The following is a 26,250-nucleotide window of genomic DNA, read 5'->3' on the forward strand; positions in this document are numbered from 1 at the left end:
ACAAAGAACGTTCTTTTTTAGAGTTTATTACTATAACTCATTTTTAAGATTCACTTATTAACTATTAAAAGCTTGTTGCTTGCTAAACCAGCCAATCAAGTCATTTTTAAAGGGGACCTGCATTAATATATTCAAGACTTTTAAGAGTAACATTTAATGCTCATTAAACATTTCAGGAACATTAGGGAAGCAATCAGTATTGGTATGACGTGTATGGATGGTTTCAAGAAACTTGAAGATAAGCCCTTTTTGCGTGTGAAAAGTTGATTGCTCATAAGCACAACTGTACACCAAAATATGAAGGCACATGTATGACCAAATTATCAAATAATATGTTGATCAATTAAAATACCTGCTGCAAATAATTAGTATCTATATGTCATGGCTTACAGAAATTGGAAGAAAAACCTAACAAAACACGACTTGTGATGCTTTGTCAGTTTCCTTTAAAGTGGAACAGAATCCCCCGAGTCAGGATAACCCTGCTCCCAGACAAATTTTGAAACATTCCACCAAAGCAGATGGTGACAAGAGACACTGAGGGCACAAGCAAGTGATGAGCAAAGAAGGTTAAGCAGAGTGTGAAGAACAAAGTAAAGCACTCTTACCAGCATAGCACTTTGTCGCAATATTTAGCGACATTTCAGAACCCCTTAGCAACTTTTTTTTCAAAAAGGCATACAGCAACCCCCTTTTTTGACAAACTGTTGTCTTTAGTATTTCTTAAGCAACATTTTTCTTTCTGTAAAAATCAGGTACCACTAAATCATACTCCTTCAAACCTAATCGTTCCATTGGTTGTCTGTCAAGAGTTCTGTCAAAGACTGGTTCCTTGAGGACAGAAAGGCGTATAAATAGGAGCTGACTCAAGACTTTTGCACATCTGTGTATGCCACAAGCACAGTGACAAATAAGACATTGATCTATAATCCTGAGTCTGCTGTATGTACAGTATCTGCATTCTACATGAAAAATGGGCATTTGATCCGCGGCATGCAGTCACTTTATGAAATAGGAGTATACTCCACTGAATCCTAGCGTGCAATGAGAAATCACCTGTTGATGGGCCATAATGTAATAGAACATTCCTTTTGAATGGGCGGGGACCGTAATGTCACACAGTCCATTAATATTCTCCTGCTGTGTCCACATCTCAGCTCTACGCTCTGGGGGAATGATTAGGGTGACGGACGATGAGGCGATGACACAAGAAAACAACTTCCCCCACCTCCCTTCTTCTCTTCACCACCCCCAACCCCTCTCTCCCTTTTTCCTATGCCTACCCACAGCCCTTCAACACAACAGCCACAAATTACCCACTTTACTCTCAATATTATCAGGGCTGATCGTTGGCGTCCATAATTAGAGTCTTAGTGTCATCTTGCCTCCATTAGGCTAACAATAGAGCCTTGGAACAAGGCCACTTTGGGCAAATAACATGTTGAGAACACTTGACTTTTGTGGAGAGATAGTGAAAAGCAACTGAAGCCATTACTGATCCAAACAACCTTGATTGGTTCTGTGGCAGCCGTGAACGTGAAAGACCCCAAAATAAGTGTTTCTGCAGAATCATACTCTCTGTAGACGAGGCACATACCGAAATGGTAACAGCGTTTTCTCTTTCTGTGCCCATATTCCTTTGACAGAGACACAAATACAAATATGATCAGAGTGTATGCTGCAGTCTAGTGGAGCATGTATTTCAATCACAAAGTATTAGATAGCCCGCTGCTGCCTTTCCTCGCAGGCTATGTAGAGAGAGAGAAAAAAGAGGGAATACGTTCTGTACTCTGAGCTCCGACCTCGTTTGATCTTCATCATTGCCCCTCTAAGACATCATTGTGTAACACTGTAAAAGCAGACCGCTTCACAGAGCGAAGAAAATATCAAGGAAGTTATACATAAATATTAGATAAGATCAAAACAGCTAGTTGCACTCAGACTTTGAGCTCCTGGGTCAAGCCATCCAAATTTCTAACATTTCTCTCCTGCCACTCAACCTAAGCATGTAGAAACTGCAATGAATCTCCAGAAGTCCTGAATCCAGTCTTCTTACAAATAAAGCCACTAATATTGCACAAACTCACTGTTTTGCTTCCTTCTGATCAACGCTGTTCATTATTCATAACTCTCTTGTTGTGATTACCGTCCCTAACGCAACGGTGTGCCAAACCTGAGGAGATTTAATAGGCACTGTTCTCCGAACTCTTTCTCCTCTGCTCCCAAGCTGACACAAATTGGTGAAATATCACTTTGATCACGCCTCCTGAGCAACAAACAAAACACAAACCTAATTAGCCTAATTCAAAATCATTCCAAATGCCTGTTTGTTATGAAATCAGTTCTTCTTCCAACGCTTGTTAATGATAAAACTTAGTTGGATGAGCATCAGCGTTTTGTCTCTGCAGATTTGCCAATGAGGGTGGTTTGTGTTTTTTTGTGTGTGTAAGATGACATTAAATAAATCAAAAATTCATCTGACGTTAGACCAGAGGTGCCCAAATGATGGTGTGCTGTACAGAACTGGACCCAAATTAAGTATAATCCTAATCCAAATTGATTGTATTTTTGAAATATTTTATCTGGACGTCTTTCATCACCTTCAGAGTTATAATTTTTGATGATACTCAGGACTTTACTCTGGAAAAAACCTACGAGTTTTCTGTCTATGCAGGGGGGCAGTAAATCAATGAAGGTATAAGATAAGTCTCAAAAATAATACTTACTGAAAGTTAAAAACTAAACAACTGTCTGTAAAAGAAGAAAAAATACGAATCCCTCCCCAACTCTTGAACATGCTTTGCATCATCATCATCCTCTCAAAGCTGAAGTGATTGATGCCTGTTGCTTGTCTGATTTTGTTTTCCTTCCACTGAACTTTTTTATTAACATGTGTCAATCCAGCTTATTTTCCAATGATTCTTTGTGTCTGTCAAGATAAAATATCTTGACAGAATCTTGAATTGAATTACTGAAATAAATGACTGTTATATCAACAAAGACAATCAGAGTAAAAACAACATGGAGGGTTGAAATTTTGGGTTTATTTTTCAGGAGAAAAAGATACTCCAACCTGGCCTTATGTGAAAAGGTACATAATTGGCTCTTAAACTGAACAACTAGTTTAGTCAACTTTGGTCGCAACAGTCAATTATTGCTAAAACTGGCAATGAGTCTTTTGTACCACTCTAAAATTTTTACTACTTTAAAAGATTTTTCATTGGGTGAGGATGTTGCTAAACCAACTTATTTACTCCAACACCATTTACAACAACAGAAAAGTATATTAGTATAAACTTTTGCAACAATGGGAATTCAGTGTCAGTGTTGTCCAGTCATATTAGAGGGTATTTACCAACTTATAAATAAGTCCGCTGTAAAATCAGTAGAATGCGCTTTTTTTCTCCTTCAGCCCTCTGTGATTTGCTGTAAAAGTTGACAGAACATGTCAGTATATTTTATTTTTTTTTTTGCCGGTGAGAAAATTTTCCAAAGACAGCATTGCACCAAAGTCATACAGCATTTGAAGAGCTCATTTACTGCAAGCAGCATGAATCTACCTTGCAATGCTAGCGGATTAGCTCACATTGCCTCGCTAACATATGCAATGACTGCCGGCAAGCTCTTCCCCATTAGGTTGGCACATCAAAGGCGGCGGGAGAAGTTCTTCACAGGCAGTTAAAAGTGGGCTCAGTGTGGATCTTGTAAATACCGTCTTTGAGTCAGTGCCTCTCGGGGGACACTTCACACACTCCTTCAGTCGGGAGGAGAAGGGAGGGAGAGGGTAGCAGTGACAGGCATCAGAGGTGGGGGGAGGAAGGGATGGAGGGACGCAGGGTTGAGGGGTTTCTGAGAGCCCAGTCCCCTGTCACTATCAGGAAAGGATCTGTGGATTAAAAAAAAAAAACCCGTCTACTCTTCTTTCCCCCTGTTTCTCACTCTCATCCTCTTCACACTTCACATGATAGCTGACAGTGAAAGTGGAGCAGGGCTGTTTTCCGATTTTCTTTTGAGTCATGTTTTTCATAACACATAAATAGAGCATGCGGCGTCCTGGGAATTCTGTGATTCTGTGTTTCGGTATATAGGCGGACACAATAGCATCCACTCTTCTGAAGTGTTGTTGAAAACATTTTATCCATCATAGCCGTCTGTAGGGCTCTGCTGAGGCCCTCAACTCCGCAAGGAACGGTAGCGAAATAAGAGATGTGTTTTGCTAGCAGGCACATTTACACACACACAGGCACTCACACACCAAATCACCCAAGTTACCCAAGACCATTGTTGCCTGGTTGTGTAGAATGATCAATGCAAATGCTGTTATTTACCCAAGCCTGAAATGAAAAGACTATGGATCAATTTGATGCACTTCCACACGGTATGCTTACAATGGCTGGCTACATTTAGTCTCAGCTACACCTCCTCTCCTCTACCAAGCAGCCATCTAACCTCCATCTCAAATAAGCCTCCCTTCACTCACCACCCCCTCTAACATCACTAATGCAAAGTAAACTGCTATGCTTTCTCCCATGAACACATTCATCTGTGCATTCTTTATTTTCTTACAAACACGCCCACTCTTTGACATTAGAGGCCACATATATCTAAGCTGAGCGTGTGTGTATCCGGGCCTGTTTGTGCGTGCATGCGTGCGTGTGTGTGTGTGTGTGTGTGTGTGTGTGTGTGTGTGTGTCTGTTTTGGATTGACCCACTTTCTGTGCTTGGCCAAGCTTGTGCTGCTGCTACTGTCTGCTGTGCTGCAAAGGGGGAGATCCCTGCAGACTCCCCCAGAACAGGCTCCAGCTCTGCTCCTGACAGACACTCACCGTGGCATGTTATCCCCTTGTGGATTGGAGACCTCTGCCTCTCTGTCAGCACGTGTGTGCGTGTGGGTATGTGCGTGTGTGTGCATCTCAAATACTCCTTGATGCAGATGAATAATACCAATTCTCATAGAAATGCACATGAAAGCCGCACACACCGCAACAGCATCCTTAGTGTACAGACACACATTTCCAAAGCGCATACCATCTCATATCTGTATATTTTTAATTCCATCCACCCTCCTCAGGCTCCTCCTTCACTCTTCCCTGTGTTTGTCTGGAGTTATTGTTTCAATCTTGCTGCATCAGGGGGCCCCTGAAGGTTATAAATTAAACATAAATGCAAATGCGCTGAGCCATTGCCCTCCTCCACCTCCCTCCTTCCCAAACACACATACGCGCACGTCGCGTACACATCCCCAGCTTTCAGACACATCAGTGTGTCTGCGAATTAATAGGAGAACAGTGGGCTTTTTTTAATGAACGAGAAAGGGGAAATTAGAGCTGCAAAGCCACAGCGCGGCACACCCAGAGCTGCAGCCGAGGCAACGGCTTGAAAAAGCTGGGCGCCATCATAGAATATGCTAATGCCCCAGGTCCCCTTACTGTTAGCGTTAGCGTAGCTCCAGCAAATCAGGGCTGTGTCTTTGATCTGGGGGCTGATGGGAACCAGATATGTCATGTGTACATTGTGTGGATCAGACTTAAATGTCTATACTTTAGCTCTTAACCAACAAAAGCAGTCATTTAGTGAAGCGCTGGTGTCATTTTCCTTCACCTGTGTGGTTTCTTCTTCACAATCACATGTAAATAGGCTGTTAATGTGATGTCTTCATGGCGTGCCCTATAGTTAAACAGCCATCTGGTATGTTGATGCTGTAGGCTGGGCCAGTGAACACCATAGAGTCTGTAGTTGGACCATAACAGTGTTATTGCTTTTATTTTGTGCCATATGGGCTCATAAAGGTATGCAGCTGGGAAAGGTTTCCAGGGTTGTCATTCTTGTTTATTTGTCTCTGGTGAGACAGTTCTATTTGGAAAAGTGGGATTAAGCTTCTTGATGCTGTGTAGTAATATAAATTTGATATTTATATCCAGGTGATGTAAAACCAAAATAAAAAAAGCATGCTTTCCCATTTTAGCTATCTCCTGCCAAAACACCAAGGATGAAGAAGCTTGTATAGTCCCCCGTGACTCAATGACGCTGTTTCCAGTAATAGTTACTAATAATAATGTAAAATACTATTTTTTTTTTTCATTTTAAGAAATAGTTACCAAAGAAATGCAACCGAGTGAAAATAGAGCTTGTTAAATATTGTTAAATATGTACGGATAAATTTAAACCACAAAGACAGATGCTAGTTGTTTTTAAGAGAAGGATAATAAACATTAGTTTATTTCATCCTTTTATTAGTTTTTTTAATGTCACTGTTTTTATCATATAATTGTAATTTATATGCAATCATATTTTATAATTTTATTATTTCTTTCATCTTCACTTATATTTTTTAATGTCTTTATGTTCAGCCCTATTTTTGGTTTTCATTAGGTCCTACAGCACTTTGATTGGAAGTGCTCCAATCAAAGTGCTTCACTTTGATTGCTCTTCCTTCCAAAATATATATCTGTATGGGCGGGGGGGAAGACGGGGGTTGAGAGCGATGAATTAGACAAGCAAGATGTAAGATGGGAATCTTAACACCTAAAAATGTGTTTCATGCTCTATCTTTTTAACCCTCTGCTTGTAATCACACAGTTTCTCCAGCAGGGGTCTTCCCATTGTCATGGACATGATTTCTTGTGACTCATCCAACACAAAACTCCTATAAGGAAACTAAATTGTGACATGAAGCAAGAATGATTTGATCGTCACTACCTCAGCCCATAATCGTCATGTCAATAATGGTAATCTATTTTACCTCCACCACTGGCAGAATGATCTTCTTCTCACATTTCTTCCAGCCACAGCCACTAATCATAATTATCATGGCCATCCTCAGCACAACGCTCCTCTACCCCCCTTAAAACGACCCCTCTCCTCCTACCCTCACCGCCTCCCTCCACTCTTTCATCTGCAGCTCCCTCTGTTGATCAAATGCATCTGATCTCATCAAAGCGGACCCTCTGCTCATTCAAGTCCCAACAGACACCCTGGCTTCTTTACTAAGCACTATTTTACATTCATGTTTGAAATACTATTGATGGGATAGAATATCTTGTAGACTTTGGTTTTGTGTGGTCTAACACTGCCGCCCGCGGTTATTTTTTTTCTATTAGATGTTCAGACAAGTCTCTCTTTGAAAAAAAAAAAAGTGAGAATCTTATGAGGGGAAATTGAGGAATGCAGTCATCTGTTTAAATAAGGCTCATCTGAGGATTAGCTTGAAGATCCATCCTTATTACAATCCCATTCTTACATTTCAATGTATTGTGACAAGGGTGTTCCCAGGAAGTTTTATAAAAGGTGCCTAATGGGGCGTGGATGTGGGAGTGATAACTAGTCACTCAAATTAAAATGCATAACATTTCAGAAGTCATATTATCCCACAACTGTATGTTAGAGCGGATAAAGGACAGGAATACAAGGGAGATGATAAATAAATGTCCTGGATGTGATGAAACACACAGCACTGACTCCACCCTGAGCCTAATGGAGTTTTCTTTAACTCTCAAGACTCTGATTTTCTCTGTTTCTTGTCCACAATTTTCTGCCAGATGTTTTCCTTTCACTTAACTTTCCATTAAGATACTGGCACACAGCAGTATAAATTGCCAGCTGCTTTAGCCGTGACCGTTGTCGGCTTCTCTGCGTGTGGTGGGTGTCAATGACCTGCAAAACCTCCAACTAATGCTATCCATACAAGGACCCGCCCTTGCAGATCCCTTTATGCAATCTTGGCTCCAGTTTCACATTATTTAAAGCTGATAAGTTCTAAACAAAGGTTATTAAAAATATGTTGTATTTATAAAAGGTCTATTGCCCCCCATGGCCCTCCTTGAGCAGCGCCATTGTAAATTGACCTCAGATCGCATTCCATCTAGTCTAATCAAATAGTCTTGAATATTTGAAATGATTGTCTGGATTTCTGATTATTGCATCTTTGCTTGTTTGTTCTATTGCGCTGAAATTTGCATAGCTGCAATGACGCGATTTGCAAAGTGTTGTGGAGGAAAGCTGGAATTTTGCAGCTTTACATATGCTACGAGGCGTAATTACATTCTTATTCTGGTGGCAGCTTGATTGCACACCTCTCGGTTGCGTGTCCGACCGCTGCTGTAGGAGCTGCGGAGAAACCGGCTTGAGCCGAGGGACGGAGGAGCGGGAGAGGGGAGGTAAAAGCAGATCTGGATAATGGAGTGGTGACGCGCAAAAACTTCGCATTGGCGTTTATTTGCTGCGGTTAAAGCGATGTTGGTGGGTAATTTGGTAAAACACAACCAGCCACTTAAGATGTGAAAACATAAAGTGCGCCTCAGTTGGAGAGGCGGTAACAACCTCTTGACTCCATATGGTCCTAATAAAGCTGTTAAAACCTTAAAATTACACTATTAAACTAAGCGTATTTTAAATCACACGTTTTTATCTTCATGTTACGCTTTTTAAAAAAAAATGCACCATTGAAAGTGGTACGAAGACGAAATGAAAGCATATATTTAGTGCGTAACGATTCACCACTCCAGTCCAGGTTTTCCATATGAAGAGCGCCGGAGCCCTGGAGGTGGATAAGCTGGTGGAGCCCGCTCTCTCTCATGCCATGCTGGGCCACAAGGCTCCGGGAGACGCTGCTACACATTACAGAGAACCGGGGATGGAGGAGAGGCGGAGAGGGGTGGAAGAAGAAAAAGTTTCGTTCAAAGCTGGCAGAAAAACTTTCAACATGAAGCCTCGCCATTTCACCACAGCAAAACCTTCGTTATAGGGGGGGGGGAAAGATAGACTTCTTTTGATATTGTTTTTTTTTTAAGCTCTCAGTGTTTCTCCCCTTCCCCTGTTGTCAGTTTCTGTGCGCAAGGCTGGTCGGGGCTTGCTGTCACTGCGCGCTGAGATGTTGGAGTGACCATGGCTGCGCAAGTGGCATCGGCTCCGACCAGAACTAATAATAAAAATAAGAAATTATCCGGCACTTTGGCTCCGGAGCTCAATTCGGGGAAATCCGGAGGAGGAGGTGGAGGGGCAGGGACCGCGCAGCGGAGCGGACAGATGCTGGGTGCCGGCGATGGAACTCTGAATAATGTAGACCATCACCGACGAGGCGAGCTCGGCAGCATGGTCCATTCAACTTCCGCGACGCACAAAGCTCCGGACGGCCACGACAAGACCGGGATTAACCTCTCGGCGTCAAACTCAAACACTTCCCCGATGGAAGCGGCTCTGATCGCGAACCACAAGCTGAAATGTGCGGGGAGCGGAGATGCGCCTCAACCTCAACAGCAGCAGCCACCGCCGCCGCAGTTCGGCCAGTTTGCGCCACATCAGCAGCGACAAAGTAACAACAGCAACAACGGGCAGCCCTCCCGGGGGGACAGAAGTGTGGACCACCAGCAGCACGGTGGTAAGGAGAACCTGTTGGTGGGGCAGGAGGAGTCCCAGCAGCAGCACGGCCCGGGGAAAGGTGAGGGGGACCTCACCTGTAAAGCCACGGAGAGGATGATGGGCTCCAGGTTTGAACACTCCAACTTGGGTCCCCCTACTAACAACTCTGAGTTTAATAACAGCTATTACACTTCAAGGCCGTGTTATGATCAGCATGGCGGGCAGCAACAACAAAGCAGTGGAATGGGGGTAACTCAGGACTCCAGTGAAGGGGGGTACCACAACAACCAGTACGGCCAGTACCCGGCATACCGCGCGGGCTACGGCGGAGGGGCCTACGGGATGATTGGCTCCTCTGGATGCAGGCAGCCAGGCAACATGATGATGGGCAGCAACTCCTCTGCGACCCACGGCAAGTCCCCTGTTTCGGGTGGGTTTCAGAGGTACCCGGGGCAAACACAGCAGCAACAGGGGCCCTCAGGGGCCACGCCAACCCTCAATCAGCTGCTCACGTCTCCCAGCCCGATGATGCGGGGTTACGGAGGTGCTTATCAGGACTACGGCGGCCCGACGCCTCAGCATCAGGCGGGCATGGCTTTGGGGAAGGACGTGGGCCCCCAATATGGAGCCAGCACTGGCCATTGGGGAGGGCAGCAGAGGAACCACCCGCTTTCAATGAACGCAGGCAGCGGAGGGCAGGGCCTCGGCAGAACACAGGTGAGTTCTGGGAGTTTAGGTGCGCCTTGGTGAACTACTATGAAAACAGTCACGGACAGTTTGTTCCAAAGTTGCGGGTTTTAGTTAAATATGTATTTTTATTACCTTTTTAACCGTCCAATGTTTGGACCTTTTACTGTTCTTCAACTTTAAGCTTTACAACCAAAATGGGGTCGGTGTGAAAGACAAAAAGGGAAACACTGATTTTGTTCTTAAGCAATCATCGCTTTACGCTTACACAATTGTTTGGTTCTCACGTTAACTGTTCATATGTTGTATAACTGCAGTTTTAACGCACAGATGTAGAAACTCTGCCGACGTGTTGTCAGACACGTTGCGAAACGCCCCTGCTGACGACGTGTCCCGCTGAAAGCGCCCGTGGAACAAAATGCGATAGTTCAGTAGAAACTAGTCAGAATCAAATGTGTTTCACAATTCTTTATTTTTTTTCTCTCCCCTGTTTCGATAAGCTAATTTGAAACCGCGCCCGCTTAAGGACCGTCCGTCCGCTCTCTGTGCGCTTTTCCCCCCGTGTGGAGCAGGAGCGCATCCACGCTGCTCGGTTTATTCCCATCCAGCTCTGCTCACAATTTGAATAGTGGTGGTAAACTGTGTTAAAGCTCTCCGAGTTGACATCCAGCCTGCCATCTGATTGGCTCCCAGTGGTCCCACTAAGGCAGAGTGTGTTCAGGAGAAAAACGGGACTCTTGCAGGATTTTGCCATTACGCTTTTGTGATGTTGCATTTACTGCTTATATTTCATTTAGATTGTTTCACGATGAATGATTTATGTTATTTCTAAATACGTATGTAGCTACAGTATTCTTTTTTTTTTTAAACGTAGTGGTAATTTCTAAGGATTCTCTCTTTTTAATCAGTTTCACGGTTCAGAGTTGCATTATTGATATCAATTACAATAAATCTCTATTTTTCTCATTCTCATCTGTAATTAAGCTGCTTAAACCGCTCCCTGTGACCTAGCATCTGTGTCAGGTGTGGGGATCTTCTCCAGTGAGACTTCCATCCATCTGGCTGAATATCTTGCAAACTGTGAATTCCTGACTGTTAGAACAGATTGACTAACACATTTTTATTATATTTATATTATATCATGTTACATACACTTAAAGTATACTTCCTGGGCAGTTTTGTAAATTATTGTTGTTGTGGTATCACAGTTTTAAGTTAAATATTTTTTTTTGTTTTATGGCAGTTTAAAGAAGTGTCAAATTATGCAGCTTTGATTTGGGATATGGACGGCTTCATATCTCCCAGACTTTCTGTCAGCTCTACACAAATTGCTGGAGCTGCCAGTTCACAGGGGTGTCTCCAAAAAGTTTTGTCGTGGGTGGTCAGATGGTGCCACCACTGAGCCTCACTGAGTGGCACACTATGAAAAAAAAATATCAGGTTTTCTTGATTCTTTTAGGTTGTTTCCATAGCCATTTGAAATCTAACTCTGATTTAAAAATAAATTAAAGTAGTAGTAGTTTAAATATAAATTGAAGTATTATATAGTTTGTTTTCTTGTCACAGTTCAAATGATTTGATATGTCACAACATGCTTTTTTTTAAAAATTTAGTTTTAAATGATTTCAAAATACTGTAGCTCGATTTGTTTCTTACCTACATATGTGATCATATGTGGGTGGAGCCAGGAGGGAGTGGGTAAACAGATAAATGCTTACATTTTGCAACCCAATGAAGCTTGTCATTTTCTCTCCTAAATGCATCAAAAAAAATAAATAAATAAAAAAATACCATGCATGTAAGTCCATTTGATTGGGAATGGGGGACAGAAAATCTTAGTGGAGCCAATGCCAGTTTGGAAATCTGAAGCAAAACTGGGCAATGTCCTTCTTACGAAGAGCCATTTCACTGCAGTTGTTTTTGTTGGAGCAAATTATGTGCGCTGCTGGATGGCACATCTGGGCAGCTGGAGGGCAAGGAGGCTGAGCGCAGCTTATACTGTCTGCCTCCAGTGGAAACAAAAGTAGTTCATTAGCCTACATTGTTTCAATCAAAGGCAATTTGTGTTGGGTGCTGAGAAAATGAGGTGAATGCGTTAAGCGTGGGCGGGTTTGCTGTTCCATTGATTGTATAAAATTATTTCCATGAAACGTAGCATAGTCTAACTCTTTTCACGTTATGATTATTAGCGGCTGATTCCGTCTGTCGAGATGTTCGGAAACGGTGTTAACGCAGTTTCCAGCTTCAGTTTCTGGTGTGGATAATTAAAGGAAACCTACCCTTCAGAGGAGTTGGTACTTTAGTTTTTTTTTCCCTCTTTAGCATAAGGTGCTGTTTTCTTCCCTAACTCCTGCAACATTCCAGGAGCAGTATATCTGCGCTCCAAACATCCCTATGTTTAATTCATGTCAGGAGCAGGAGCACTGTTCTCCTGTACGCTGCTGACAGGCTATGTGTAAAAAAGCAGAGCGATGTAGTGCATAACACTGGTTCCAAATTGGGACACTGATACAACTGCGCTTCACTTCAGAGCAAATTTGGTCAAAGCTCAAAGTCTGTCACCTGTTGACACCCTCCTCGCCCCCCCAATTGTTTTCAAATTCAATTTCCCTCCCCACTACCTCTCCACAGGAGCTTGCTGTGAGCAAAACAAGCGTCCTTCATTTACACCACCGCCCTCCCTCGTCCCCCTCGCCGCCTGTGCGCTCGCTCCTGTGGCCACTCAACAGAATGAAAACCGAACTGCTGTGTTTGTTTGTCCTGCAGGAACCCACCTTAGCTATGGACGGCATATTTGACAAGATGCGCAGGGGGAAATAAGTATTGAGCATGTCAACATTTTCTCTGTGGAAATGTTCCTGATGGGACTATTGACACAAATGCAAAGGAACCCAAATTAAATGCATCAAAGTGAAACAACACAAGAATTTAGTATCGAATATGCTTATTAAAATACATTGTCTAATTGCTTGAGACCAGTTTGTTGGTAAAGACTTCTTCAAGATACCTGCTGTAGTTAGAAACTAGTTGTCATTTATCCATACAGTCATTCTATCCACAATTAGTATGTTGTTGCGTAGAGTTAATTGCAGTGCCATCAAACATGTAAATTGTATTCTCATGTAACTTGACTAGATTCTCCCAGTATTTTATTGGCCTGTCCAAACATCATTCTGGACAGGTCAGAACAAGTTTTGATGACGTACCTTTTTTTTTTTTTTTTTTTTTTTTTTTAGCAGTGGAGTGGAGTCTTGCATGTTGACCATTAATATGGGTTAAGTGTACTACTTACTGTTTATTCTAATTCTAGGTCTTTCTGAAATTCTCACCAAAGTCTTCTGGCCATCTTGACTTTCCTGTCAGAAATTTTGTAAGCAATACCTTGTTGTCGCTGGTTTATTGTTGAAAGGGATGTTCTTTCGGCTGCTGAATTAAGGGCCCAATTCAGAAGTTTAGAAATATATCTGCCACCAATGCCATCAGTATAATTGGCTACAATAAAGTTGCCAAGGTCTTCACAGAGCTCTGTGGTTTAATCCATCATGAGATCCTTTTTTGTGTAATCACCTGGTAATGGGATACCTTTTTATAGCCGATCAATTAGGAACAAACTAGCTGATATTAATTGGATCTGATTGGAGGCATAATTTCTTTCTAAATACAGGTAGAGCTGGCTTCTTGCCTTTTTTTTGTTGCCATTTTGCACCTCCTTTCTTCATTTGCTTAATCCTTTGTTTATGCATCCTCAGAAAATAGCTTTGTAGCTTAGCTTTAAATCAGAGTACTTTGATTCTCGTTTTCCATTTTGTTTCTCTCACTTGCAGCATTCACCTACAGTATGTAGCAGCGAAACCATATGTGCAACCCTAATGACTTATTTCAGCTTACATCATCAACGAAACACTCCTTATAATAAGCGTCTGTCTGTTATAAACTAATCAGAGCTAGAAAACAGTAAAAGTAATTAGCAGATAATAATGAGAGACTAATGAGAGAGAACTAGTGTTGTTGCTTAGATAATTACAACAGCAGCTCTTTGAAAATCTGACCCAATAAAATAAAAATGAATGAACATCTATGATTCCCTCTAATTTATCACTATTTTGTTTAGTGTTTTGCGGGTAGAATTGAAATCAAAGCTCAGTGGAGCTCTATATCAAAGACTAGACCCAATCCCATTCTTGGTAATGTGCTTACCTTGAAATGATCCCTGCTCGCAGTGCTCTGCAGCGCATACTGTTTACATTTCTGTCTTATGAATTATTAGTGTGATATGAACAAAGACTTTATAATGGGAGCAATGCATCAATGTCACTTTGTATTATGCAGCTATCTCAGGGAGCCTCGTGCATAGTGATGTGCCCGACCGCGGATGCGGGAATTTAATTTATGGATCATGTTCTGCATCAGATGGACAGCCCACGATGTCTGGTCATCAAATGTCTTACTCTTTCCTTCAGATTTTCTGTTTCGGTGTGTCTCTTCTATATAGCCTGTGCCAGAGCGAGCGCACCGAAGCCTCCGTTGTCAGCACGAAGCAGACCGGCTTTCCCTGCCTCCTCCTATCAGTCGTTTGTTTTTTTTTTCCTGTTTTGTTTACATCTCAGTCTTGGCCAGACAGCGCTGTGGTGATTAGCGGTGGAGTGAATTTTTTTAATTTGCTCTGTTGTGTCCGATAAGGCCCCATGCAGCATTTTTCATCTGAGTGGATGAAACAGGGAAGCCGTGTAGGTAATTGGCAGGCCGGGGTTATCCCTGATCTGCCTGTGCATTCCACAAAACACCAATTAATTCAGATTTCTTAAAATAAGTGAAATACCAGGTCAGTTATATTACTGGATGTAAGCGTACGTGTTATTAGCTGACTAATAAATTTTTTTTTTTCATGTGTCTTACTACACTGTGCACTCATTACTTGCCCTGGAGTCAAATGTTAGTGTGTAAATGCCCTGAAGAGAGAGTTTAATTACTTCGAGCGGGTGTTGATTTTGTGTCAGCTGTTTCTCAGCTCTGTCTTATCTGAACTGTGGATGTGAGGGAGGCAGCAGAAAAACAGAAAACAAAGCAATTTTGAGGAGCAGCAATTATGGTTCATATGGGAGATTTAAATTTTGCTTATATGGTTTTCTAGTCTTGTTGATCACTTATGGTATGTATGCGTCAATTATTTGTGTGTGTCATTTAACTATATATTTATTTGTTAGGGGTAGATTTTATGAGATGTTGATATCTAAATGTAAATCTTTCTTTTTCTGATATTTTTATATTTTGCTTTTATTTCAACAATCATTTTAGGTCATGGGATTGTATAAGCTAATATGAATAAGTTACAGAAGCCCTGATAGTTGAGGCTTTAACGTACTTTGCCATTTCTATGAATGTGACACACTTGGATGAGCATCCGCCATTGTCCAAGCTACTTTTGGCTTAGCTGGACAACCACATTCCACCTTGAGTTTTACTGTTTCCACGACAGCCTATAGAGGGCGATAATGCACTCTGTAATCAGAGGAGGAGAAGAAGAAGGAAAAGCAAAAATGAAATGATTATCATCAGCTTTGTGTTCTAAGATTTATTGTCCACTCTTGAAAAACAGCAGCTCTCTCCTCATAGTATTTTTTTTTAAAGCAAAGCTGCTTCAATGTTTACCTAATGTAATTTTTGTGCCACCAACTGGCTGTTAGTGTTTTTGTCACTGCCTGTATGCGCCAGCAGTTAGCTGTGCTTCCTGTAACAGCGCCTTCTGTATTGTAAATATTTTTTACCTTAAGCGAGAGTCTTCCAACAAGCTGGCAACATCGTCAAGACCTATATGCTTCATGGCAAATAGAGATTGAAAGCTCAATAAAGATCTCTACTTGCTCTCCAAGAACAAAGACATTGTCACTCTCTCCCAGTGCTGCAAGAAAAAAAAAATAACATCGTTCCTTTCTGGGAACTGTGATTTGTGAGTTTCTTTCAGCTTGTTCCTGGCAGCAAATTCCTCCCCAGTGGTCCCACAACTATTATATGATTGACTCGAAATTCAAAGCGGGTGTGGTTAATGTCGAAAAGTAGAAATGTGGTAGCTGCGTTTTTTCTGCTGGCATAGATTTCTGGAGTTCTGGGCTAGCATTTCTCGCCTTGTTCTTGCCGTCTCGAGATGAAAGCAGGCCTCAAGACAAAACAAAGTTTCTTTTAAGACCTCTCAGTGTCCGCTGGAGCCTCTACTCTGTATAGTTCTGGTCATTTTGCCTCTTCTTCATATTGTATCTGGGGTAGGTCTGGATGTTTCGTACCCAACATTTTGAGGTGTGCATTTGAGGTGCCTTCTTGCAGGACACTTTATTCTGATCATGCCTCAGTTTGTCCCCATCCAAAATGGATGATGCAAATTTTTTTAGAGCCTACTGTAAGAACCTTTGATCGTGGTTTTAATAATTAATATTTACATGCAGGACAGCCCTCAGAGTTGCTTTGGTTTGATCAGGGGCCATAGATCATTAAAGTCAACTGACCTAAAGGAGGGATAACAACCAACATTAATGAAGGGTGTAATACTAAATTATCATAAAATGATGTACAACTAAATTGATTTTTATATGAGATTTGAGCACATGGATGGAAAATGAAGAGAGAAACTAAATGGTAGAGCATAAGTAATAGTTTGACAACATTCTGTGACATGTTCTGCATGTATGGTTAAGCATTGGGTAATTTTGCTAACATGACGTTATTAAGTATTTATCAAAAGCGTGCTAAAATGCAAGTTTTGAGAATACCATGTTTTGTATTGTTTAAGTTTACAGCTAATTCTTATCTCTAAGTTTAAACCTGTATAAGGGGTAGATATTTATCATATTGTTTATCATTTATCGTGATTCATTTCTTATAATGACACGAATTTTGATTTATTGTTCTCACAATAAATTCTAATTAATGATGTTTAAACCCCCCCAAAACTCTCTTTACTGTCGAGATTGGTAGTTATACTAGCTTCTCTACTTAAAAACATCAATAACTACCAATAAATTTGAAAATAAAGTTGCTGTTCAGCTTAGTGATGCAAATAAAGACTGGTGTCCTAAAGAAGTGCATTACAAGTGGGAATGTTTTTCAAGAGCATTAATTGCGTTTGTGAGGCTGTGATTGCTGTGATACGCAGTGAGTAATAAATAATTCTTATTGTCACTTTTATCGTTATCACAATAAAGTTCCTCAAAATATTGTGATAAAACGTTAAGTTCATATCGCTCACCTCTATTGTAAAAGTTGCCAAAATTGGAAATCCATCAACAAAGAACTTAGACAGATTGGGGACAGATTGATGTCCCCAATCTAAAGAAAAATCCAAGAATGGCATCAGTATTACACCCTGATGCCGATACTGGATCAGATAGCCATCATGTCCAGAAAAACATGGTTAAAGCTTGTGCGGTCAGGCACTCATAGTCTTTCAACAGCCATATATTGTGGACTATGTTTTTTTTTTGTTTTTTTTTTAAACACACATTTGTAGAGACTTGTGTAAGCAATTATTATTTGGAAATCTAGAAATAAAGGCATATTTGACCTGAGTCACACAGAGCGATGCATATTTCTGAGGAAATTGACTGAATGACTTTACAGAGACAGAAAAGGGAGAAACAGAAAATCAGGGAGAGAACTCTGGCAAATGTCATTGCAGTTAAAGTCCTCTCCCTCTGGAGCTTCCCCACTTCAACCTTGTCAGCGACACGAGGAAGAAAAAGTATTTGGGCTTTTGGTCTTGAACACATGTCTGCGTGGTTGTGTGTGTGTAAGGTTGTGCAGGCATGAGGCCAAGTGGTGGTGCCCTTTACCTCTTGTAACCCCACAACTAGCCCCTCCTGACCTTCACAAATGCTAATTAGCCATGTGGAGTTCCTAAGTCGAAGTAATAAATACACATTTCATTTAATCTTTTCTTCTTATGAAGTATGGGAGACAACTATACTCTTAAATGATGTTCTCACTTCAAAGCTTTCTGCTTTTTCCAGATTTTTCTTTAAATACACCTTGTTCTCCATTTCTCCTCAGGCTCCCAACAACTTGCCAAGTCTCCCAAGGGAGCGGTAGTCAGTTCAGAGGTATTTAGACAGCAAGCATACCCTATCAAACATTAATATACTAAGCCATACTGATCTCTCAGGTGCTACTGAAACATTATTCTGCCTCTGCTTACTGTTTCTTTGTTTCATGTGTAATAAGTAACAAGTATGTACATAATTGTAGCGGAAAATGTCATTGAATAGAATACAGATAACATATTCCCATAAACAATGTTTTTATGATTCGGAGAAAAGTTTTAAATATAGTGTAGTTCAAATTCCTCACTCCTATAATTTTGTGGATGTCATACCTGCAGAAACAAACCTATGAAATACCCATGGGCATCATCACCAGCTTCTACAGCACAAGGAATCCTGCTAGGCTGTGTACTTTGGCAGCTCTTGCTGTTTGAGTTGATCATAATAGTTGCAGTCATGGAAGCAGTATTAGGCTGTGAAAAATAACAGGTACTGTATACTGCCAGTGAGATGCTGTATGGAATTCATGAAGCAAAAAGACACAAAAATAAAGATGGGGCAAAATATCTGATTATTTTAATCATAATTTTTTTCTTTTTTTTATAAATAGATATGTAATGTCAGTTTTGTTTTCACATAAATAGATTTTTTTTTGTCTTGTGTAATTTATTAGCAAATTTCTGTTCAGGTTTTAACTTCATAACCAGATTGTGAAGCTGGTTAGGAGAAAAATCTCATTTTTATCATGTCATAAAAATGAGATTTTTATGGCATAACATTGATGTAAAAATACCTCTATTGCATGATATTCCCACAACAAATGAAAAGCAAAAATGATTGGCATAATGTAATTGCTTTTATTTAAAACTGAAAAGCTAGGATGCTGCTGAGATAAAATAAATAACATAATAAATAAAGGTAGGTTACAGTTTGTTAAAAATAGAAATAATATTTGTTTATTTGAACATATACTTGAACAAAATGACATACAATTTTATTACTCTGTTTCCAACAGAGTGACTAGTGTAATAAACTGATATAAGGTTATGACCTGCTCAGTTAGTTAGCCTGGAGTCAGTTGCTAGACTGACGTATTATTTTAAAACAGCGTTACATTAATAAGAGTGATGGTTGATGCTTGTATATATATATATATATATATATATATATATATATATATATATATATACTATATATTTTTTACACCAGCCATATTTGTCTATCTTGCAAGAGAGGGAGAACTTTTGGCTGCCTCCTTCCTTCGATCTGCTGCAGACTAGGCGCTCAGGTAGGGAGCGTAGGCACCTCAGATGACCTCACACAATCTTTGCATATCAAATAATCACTGCACTTGTACTTTGCTGCGGTAATCCTCTTACGCCTGTTTTCTGTCTCATTGAGAGGCATAGAAAAGGAGGAGAAGGTGTTTAAAAGACAACAAAAAGGCTTATAGCTGCAAATATCATTGTGTAAATAGAGTAGAACTATTTTTTTGTTTTTTTACTTAATGTTTTCATAGCACGAGCATCATACTGTCCATGCATATTCATCTTTATGACAAGCCATATATTTTCCTTACCCACAACATTCTCTTGTCACTCTTTACAACTCCCCACCAAACCCTTTCCAAATCCACCAGAGCTCCTGTGTGTGTGTGTGTGGCGTGTATTTTCTAAATTTATAGCCAGTGGTCACAACAGGACAGTGGCGGTCACTTCTGGCTAAAAGATGCTTCATTTAGATAAATTTTAACTCAAGAATTTTGGAAACTTCTTGACACCACATCCTCTTCTTTGCAAGGACATATGCAAAACCGGAAACATGCATGCATATTTCACAGCTCTTCCTGGAGATATTGAGTGCGGGATTTGAGGTTGCATTAGAATGCAGTTTGTTGCGGAGGGTGTTTTAAATACAAAATTTATTCTCGATACAGCTCTTATTTCTTGTGACACCGCCAGACAACTATTCTACATTCCAGCCACTCCTTTGGCAGAAACCGGATGAACTGGAACAGACACTGACAACATGAGTGAACTTTATTTTGAAGCATGAATGTCTTATTTCTTTAGGATATTAATTCTTGCAAAGAATATCAATGCGGATGGCGGGGGCAGATGTTTGCTGTGCACGTTTAATCTCGGGCCCGCGTGTTCCTCGCTGTGTGAGCTTCCCCCTCCCTGCTCAATGAACATCCATTGTTACTGTTGGCTAAACATGCAAAGGTTACTGTAATGTCAGACACATGCCAGAGGGGAGTGTGGAATACCACATTAACATAATCCATAGAAGACCTTCCCTTTCACAAACGTACCCTCGCTGAGCTGATCGCCACAGCTCTGCTGGAGCACGTGGCTGCTCTTGCCTCTGCAGCGCTGTGTGAAACCAAATGAAACGTTCTCTGCGTAAGACACCTGCTAAAGTGTCGGCTTACGGTATTGACCTACATTTTACCTTGCTCGTGCAGGAAGATGCAAGATATAGTCCTTTCTGACCTGACACAGACAGACTTAGTGGCACTCATGTTCGGGATGTCTATAAAGCCTCAAAATAAACTCTTATGGTAGGATAATTTAACACGCACAAAAAAATCCTAAATGTCTCTTTTATTTGGATTTTTTTTTTAATTTGCACCAACCAACCAAACAAAAACAAGCTGTTCCTCAGAAAATAACTGCTGCTGGCCCTCTTGTAACTCTAAATATCACATTAAAATAAATATCACAGAGTTCCTTTTTAAATTTGTACTTTTAACATTTACTTAATTTTTAGGAGCCACAAAGTTGTAATCCATCTTTTTCTATTTCTCAACTATGAATATGATGTGACACATTTCTTTTAACCACTGGCCACCAAAATGGATCCAAGTTTATCTTGGCTCCACACTGAGTGTGCAGGGAAGGTAGAAGAAAAAACAAAATCTTCAAAGTTCACTGTTGGTGAACTGCTGGAAAGAATGGCATGAATAAGTCTCCAAAACAAACAGACACTATTTACATGCCAAGCAGTAAAAAAAAAAGAAGAAGAAAGGAAACTCTTCTGTCATCGTATCGAACACATAAACGTGGAATTAGCTAAATCCTACCGGGACTTTAACTGAATCTGGGAACTTCCGTAAGATGAGACGAGAGGCACTTTCACACCAGAGCTTTGTGATCTACTTTAAAAGACGTAGAGTTTGTTTTCTTAGATTGTCTGCCGCAGACCAAACAAATAAGCAAAACCAGGTGGAACAGAGTCTGTAAACAGTTGACTTTATAAACTAAATAAGCCATTAAATTATACATTTCTAACCTACGTGCAGTTGTAAACTTGAACAGAACATAGAAAGGGGTGTGTGAAAAATATGTGGAAAATAAGCCATACCCATTATTTAGCACGGTGGGGGATCCATGATGATTTGGGCCTGTTTCTCATCCAAAATGAACCTTGCTAGAGCGCCTTTCATCATACAACCTTTAAATGCCAGACTTTACTAATCTGGTGGCCTTTATCAGACAGCTGAAAATGGGTTGTTATTGGTGTATGATTATTCAAAACATATGGCAAAATCAACATAGCTAAGCTTCACCAGACACAAACAAGCAGGACTTCCTGTGTTCTCAGACCTAAATCCCACAGAAAACATGTGTGAGTTGAAGAGAGCAGAGAGAAAAAGATTTTTCCCACTGAATAAATATACTGCAGCTAAAGGTTAGACGTTTCTCAATGCAATAAAAACTGAATTTATTATAGGGCTTTTTACACATCTTTTCCAGAGATGCTAAATAAACCTAGTAGTGTTTCAGTAATTCGGTGGTTGTTTATTTAAGTCAGTCTTTCCAGCAGTAACTATTTTTGATCTTTTTTTTTTTAGAATCACCACAGAAATCAACACAAAGCAGCCGCTGGTCTAATATTTAAAACATTCAGTGTTAATTAGATGTTTGATGGTGGTTGAGACATGCTAACATGTTGCCCTCTCACCCGCTGAGGCTGGAATCTGTGCCGACAGTCGGGGTGATTGTTTTGATAATAACGTGTGCGCCCAAGCCAGATAAGAAAACTCTCAGTGCTTCTTTTTTTTCCCCTTTCGTTTTCTTTTTTTTTTTGGAAAAGCACTTTGTGTATTTGCAGCTCAGTCTGACTTCAACGGTCAGCATTATTCTGAGAAAGCCATTGTTTTCGCTCACATAACTCATATTTTAATTAGTGCGTCTTTGGAAACTCCCTGCCTGTGTTGTGGTTTTGTTTTTTTTGTTTTTTTTTGGTCGGGCAGTGCAGACTCACACAGCTTCTAGGCATTTCTCAACTTCTTTTTTTAACACATCGGCCACATAAAAAAAGATAAATAAATAAAAAGCCAAGTCATGTGTGGAAATTGTTTCAACTTTATGTTTCTCTCCTTTGTATTTTAACGGCTAGAGCAACCTTCCTTCGAGTGTTTCCAAGCTTATGTCGTTCTGTCTTTTGGATGCTAGTTGTGGTTGACCTTGATGGGTGACTACAGTTCCTACTCATTAAGTAGTAAAGATGAATGGTTCCATTATAGCAAAGAGGGGAGGGGGCGAGTAGGGCCAATTAGTGGTAATTAACAGCGGAGACGGTGAAGCGCTCTGGAGGGCACCCTGACCTGGACTCTGGAGGGAGCAGAGGGGAGCAGGGAGCTTGTGTGTGAAGGAAGTTTACCTCTAAAAGTAATGAAACGATGTGTATTTGTATGAGATTGTGCAAGATGTGTGTGCTCATTATCAGAAAGATAATGCAAGGATGCAGAATCACTGTATCCTTGCAGACACTTTTGCATGGTGACAGATGGAAAACATCTCATGGGGATCCAGCATTATTTGGTCAATTAGAGGTGATGAGGTCAAATGCCGGCAGCACCTCACTTTGACTTTTGACTCCTGATGTGATGCCACTTTCCCCTTCTGCCGCCCTTTAGTTAGGCCGGGGAGTTTGTTAGGTCTGAGAATAAAAAGGCCCCAAAAGGCCAAGCCCGTATATCTGTATGTGCTAATGAACATTGTATTTTTGTTCTTAATTAGGGATTTTTTTTGTGTGCTGTTCTGCTAGTTTTCAGCATATCATCATCAAGGTGAAATTCAAGGGTGTTCTGTGAGAAAGTATGGTTGTGTACTTTCTCTTTTCTCTCCTCCTTTTTCTCACTTTTGATTTACCTTGCATGCAAACACGCAATGCGAAGGAATGATATGACACGATAGTTCAAAATGACTAAATATGCAAATAAATTTCTGATATAAGCTGATATTATTTTGAAGAAAAAAGCAGAGTTCAATAGTGGAGAGACATAATATTTTACATTGTTATGAAAGCAATTTTTTTTATCATCAATTTTCAAAATGTTCAAGGGACTAAGCAAAAACATTTGATCAGACTTTTGCAAATCCTGTTTCAGAGACTGCTGCCCTGCAACACAGCTCATCCTCCTCAGTGGCTACACATGAAACTACATGGAAATTCTTGCACTTCACCAAACCAATATTCATTTTACTTGGGAACAACACGGTTGTGCTCTTACTTCAATAGTTGCGTTAGAAATGGTACTTTCAGGGAGAGAGAACGCATTTGTTAAGATTTTTTTTTTAGTTTTTGTCAAAGTGCTGCTTCTTTCAAATCCACTGAAATTGCAATGCCTGCTAAACGGACGACTTGAGGAGTTTACAAAATATTAGAAGTCAATTGTGCATGGGAAGGCCTATTTTCTATATCGCCGGCTGAACAAGTGTGTAGTTGCATTTGTGCAACTGCCTCTACCTGCATGCGTGTTCAGACTTTTAAGACACTGCCGCATCTACAGTCCCTGTTGCTTCAACATATCGAGACTCGCGTCTGTATAGTGGTGCTGTATATATATGTGTGTGTGTGTGTGTGTGTGTGTCTGCGTGTGTGCGTGTGTGTGTGTGGTGTGGGAGGGGGATATAACGCTTTGAGGGCGGTGTATATAATAGAAATCATTACCAGTAATGGCCTTGTTCCCCACATCCTTCATATTCATTCCCTTTTCCTCTTCTGACATTTATTTCCTGACTGCTTGCATATCAAATATTTAAATAAACAGAATCGGAGGTGGTGGTGGTGGTGGTGGGGGGGGGGGGGTTCAGTGGAGTTTTGCCTGGAGGAGATGGTGGGAGAAATGGCATAGGGAGAAAAAGGGAAGGATGATGACATTCATTTTTGAAATGAAAAGAAAAAGAAAAACAGGATTGGTTGGGTGTGCTAGTGGGAGGAAAAGCAGCCACAGCAGCATTGGAGACAAAGTGGGAGTAAGAATGCTTTGCTAGGGTCCAGTCACTTCAGATGGAAAGGGGGGGTGCCGCATTTGTGGGTTTACACCAACCTGCTGTAAACCAGCGTGTATGCGTGCATTCATTTGAGCGCCCCGGACTTTGTTGCAGGGCTCATCCGCTTTCGGTTTTCTGGGGAGGCTGCATGAGGATGTGGAGGAAGACTCTGGTGGCTTGTAAAAAGCAGCCCTCAGTCCAGAAGCTGTATTGGTTGCATGAGAAGCAACAATGAGATCAGAGTGCAAAACAAAGTAACGGTGGGGAGAGCGGGGGGCGGACGGACGGACAGACTTAAAAGAGAGGTCAGGACAAAGGAAGGTCTGAGACATGGAGAGCTGATGGAAGATCCGTTTCTTCCTTCCTCATATAGAAGATTGAGAGAAGAAGAGACTGTGAACGGTATATATATCTTTTAAACTGACTGACTGTCCAGTTTCACTCTAGCTGGCATCAGTGGCCGGCCCATTAGTGTCAGGCTAATCTTAAAATAATTAATTGTGAAGTCGACGCTTTCTAAAGAGTATTGTAATTGAATCCTAAATTAGGCTTGGGAAAGAGGACACGTCCTGCTTTGCTGCAAGTCTGTTCCCATTCTGCTGTCACACACACTGACACACACTCCCGCATGAGCTTCAGTGGGTCGCGTGTGCAGGCATTCAAGAAAAAAAAGAAAAAAAAAGGAAAACAACAGGCGAAGGAAATGCTAATGAAATGCATATTTGGGGAGAGAGAGGCCATCTATAATTTAGCTGCGCTCTTTGTGTGTGAATGATGTGTATGCAAGCGCTGTGATTTATTTTTTGTTGTGAAGAGGGGATAATTCTGTCAGAGTAGGCTTTTATTCTTGTAAACAAATGTGTGGAAAAAAGAGCCGAATAAAAGTGTGGTAATAAAGTAAACAGAATGGTATGAATACATTTAGCTGTTGGCATGAATAATTTGTATACAGGAAAGTGGGGTTTGATGAAAAAGAGATGACAGAAATGAGAGCTATTATGTAGCCTGATGAAATTTTGGATTTGGCCTCCACAGAGTTGCAGTTTTGTTGTACTTGCTTTTAATTTTTTGGGCTTTATGTCAAACACTCTCTTAGAGAAGAGAGTGTTTGATTTCACCAGACCTTTCTGTGAAATCAATTAAACTCACTTCAGAAATTCTTGGTCTTGTATGGAGCAACAGGCGATGGTCCGCTTTCTGTTTTTGCTAATTTTGTTGTAAGGCAATATTTAATTAACATCAAATCTACCATTCAAAATAGAAACCTCCACACACTTTGATGACATCACACAAGGCATAAGGCAACTTGTTATAGTTATTTTGAATACATTTATTTGTAATTTTCTTGTTTTTTCCTCTTTCATGTTTAATAAAATGCCTCCTTCAAAATGCCGGCTGATGCTCAAATACACACAAAACAGTTTTATCATTTTTGTTTTATAGTGTGGTTTTTAACACTTTGTACTGTGTGAAGTCCTCTAGTTTGTTCCATGTTTTTATGCCTGTTTTTTTTTCTCAAATTCATCCTTCAAAGGACTTTACTAACACCAGCTGATCAATTTGATTCTTCTTTCACTTTCGCTGCATTGACCCAACTTTACTCCAAGCAAAAAAACAAAAAAACAAACAAAAAAAAGGGCACTTTTTTTTTCTAGATTTTAATAAAATTCCTATTCAAGGTTCCAGCTAATCAGTTCAACTCGTGTGGCTCCTGTGATGTCATCAACTCAAATACATATATATATTTTTTGTTTTTCTTCAATGTGCTTTTAAAAACATTGCACGTTGTTACATCCTGCCGCAGAAAGCCTTACTCCATTACCCACCTCTGCTTTAATTGACAGCGCAAATTTGTTTAAAAAACACAAAAAAAATACACCACTGGCAGCTTTAAC

At 40.6% G+C, this 26,250-nt stretch overlaps 1 protein-coding gene across 5 annotated transcripts in view; it reads left to right on the forward strand.

The window, feature by feature from the left end:
• Window positions 1–8,509: 8,509 nt before the first annotated feature.
• LOC103136055 (AT-rich interactive domain-containing protein 1B) overlaps window positions 8,510–26,250 on the forward strand; it is a 195,921-nt gene continuing 178,180 nt past the window's right edge. For 3 of the 5 annotated variants that reach the window (XM_016670059.1, XM_016670060.1, XM_016670058.1), the window contains exon 1: window positions 8,510–10,074. In XM_016670059.1, coding sequence (XP_016525545.1) covers window positions 8,884–10,074 — 1,191 coding nt within the window. In that variant the 5' untranslated portion in view covers window positions 8,510–8,883. The remainder of the gene's footprint in view (window positions 10,075–26,250) is intronic. The other 2 variants (XM_016670057.1, XM_007549143.2) reach the window with 2 other exon arrangements.

This window comes from Poecilia formosa, unplaced genomic scaffold (genome assembly GCF_000485575.1).
Source record: "Poecilia formosa unplaced genomic scaffold, Poecilia_formosa-5.1.2 Scaffold30, whole genome shotgun sequence".
Taxonomy (NCBI): domain Eukaryota; kingdom Metazoa; phylum Chordata; class Actinopteri; order Cyprinodontiformes; family Poeciliidae; genus Poecilia; species Poecilia formosa.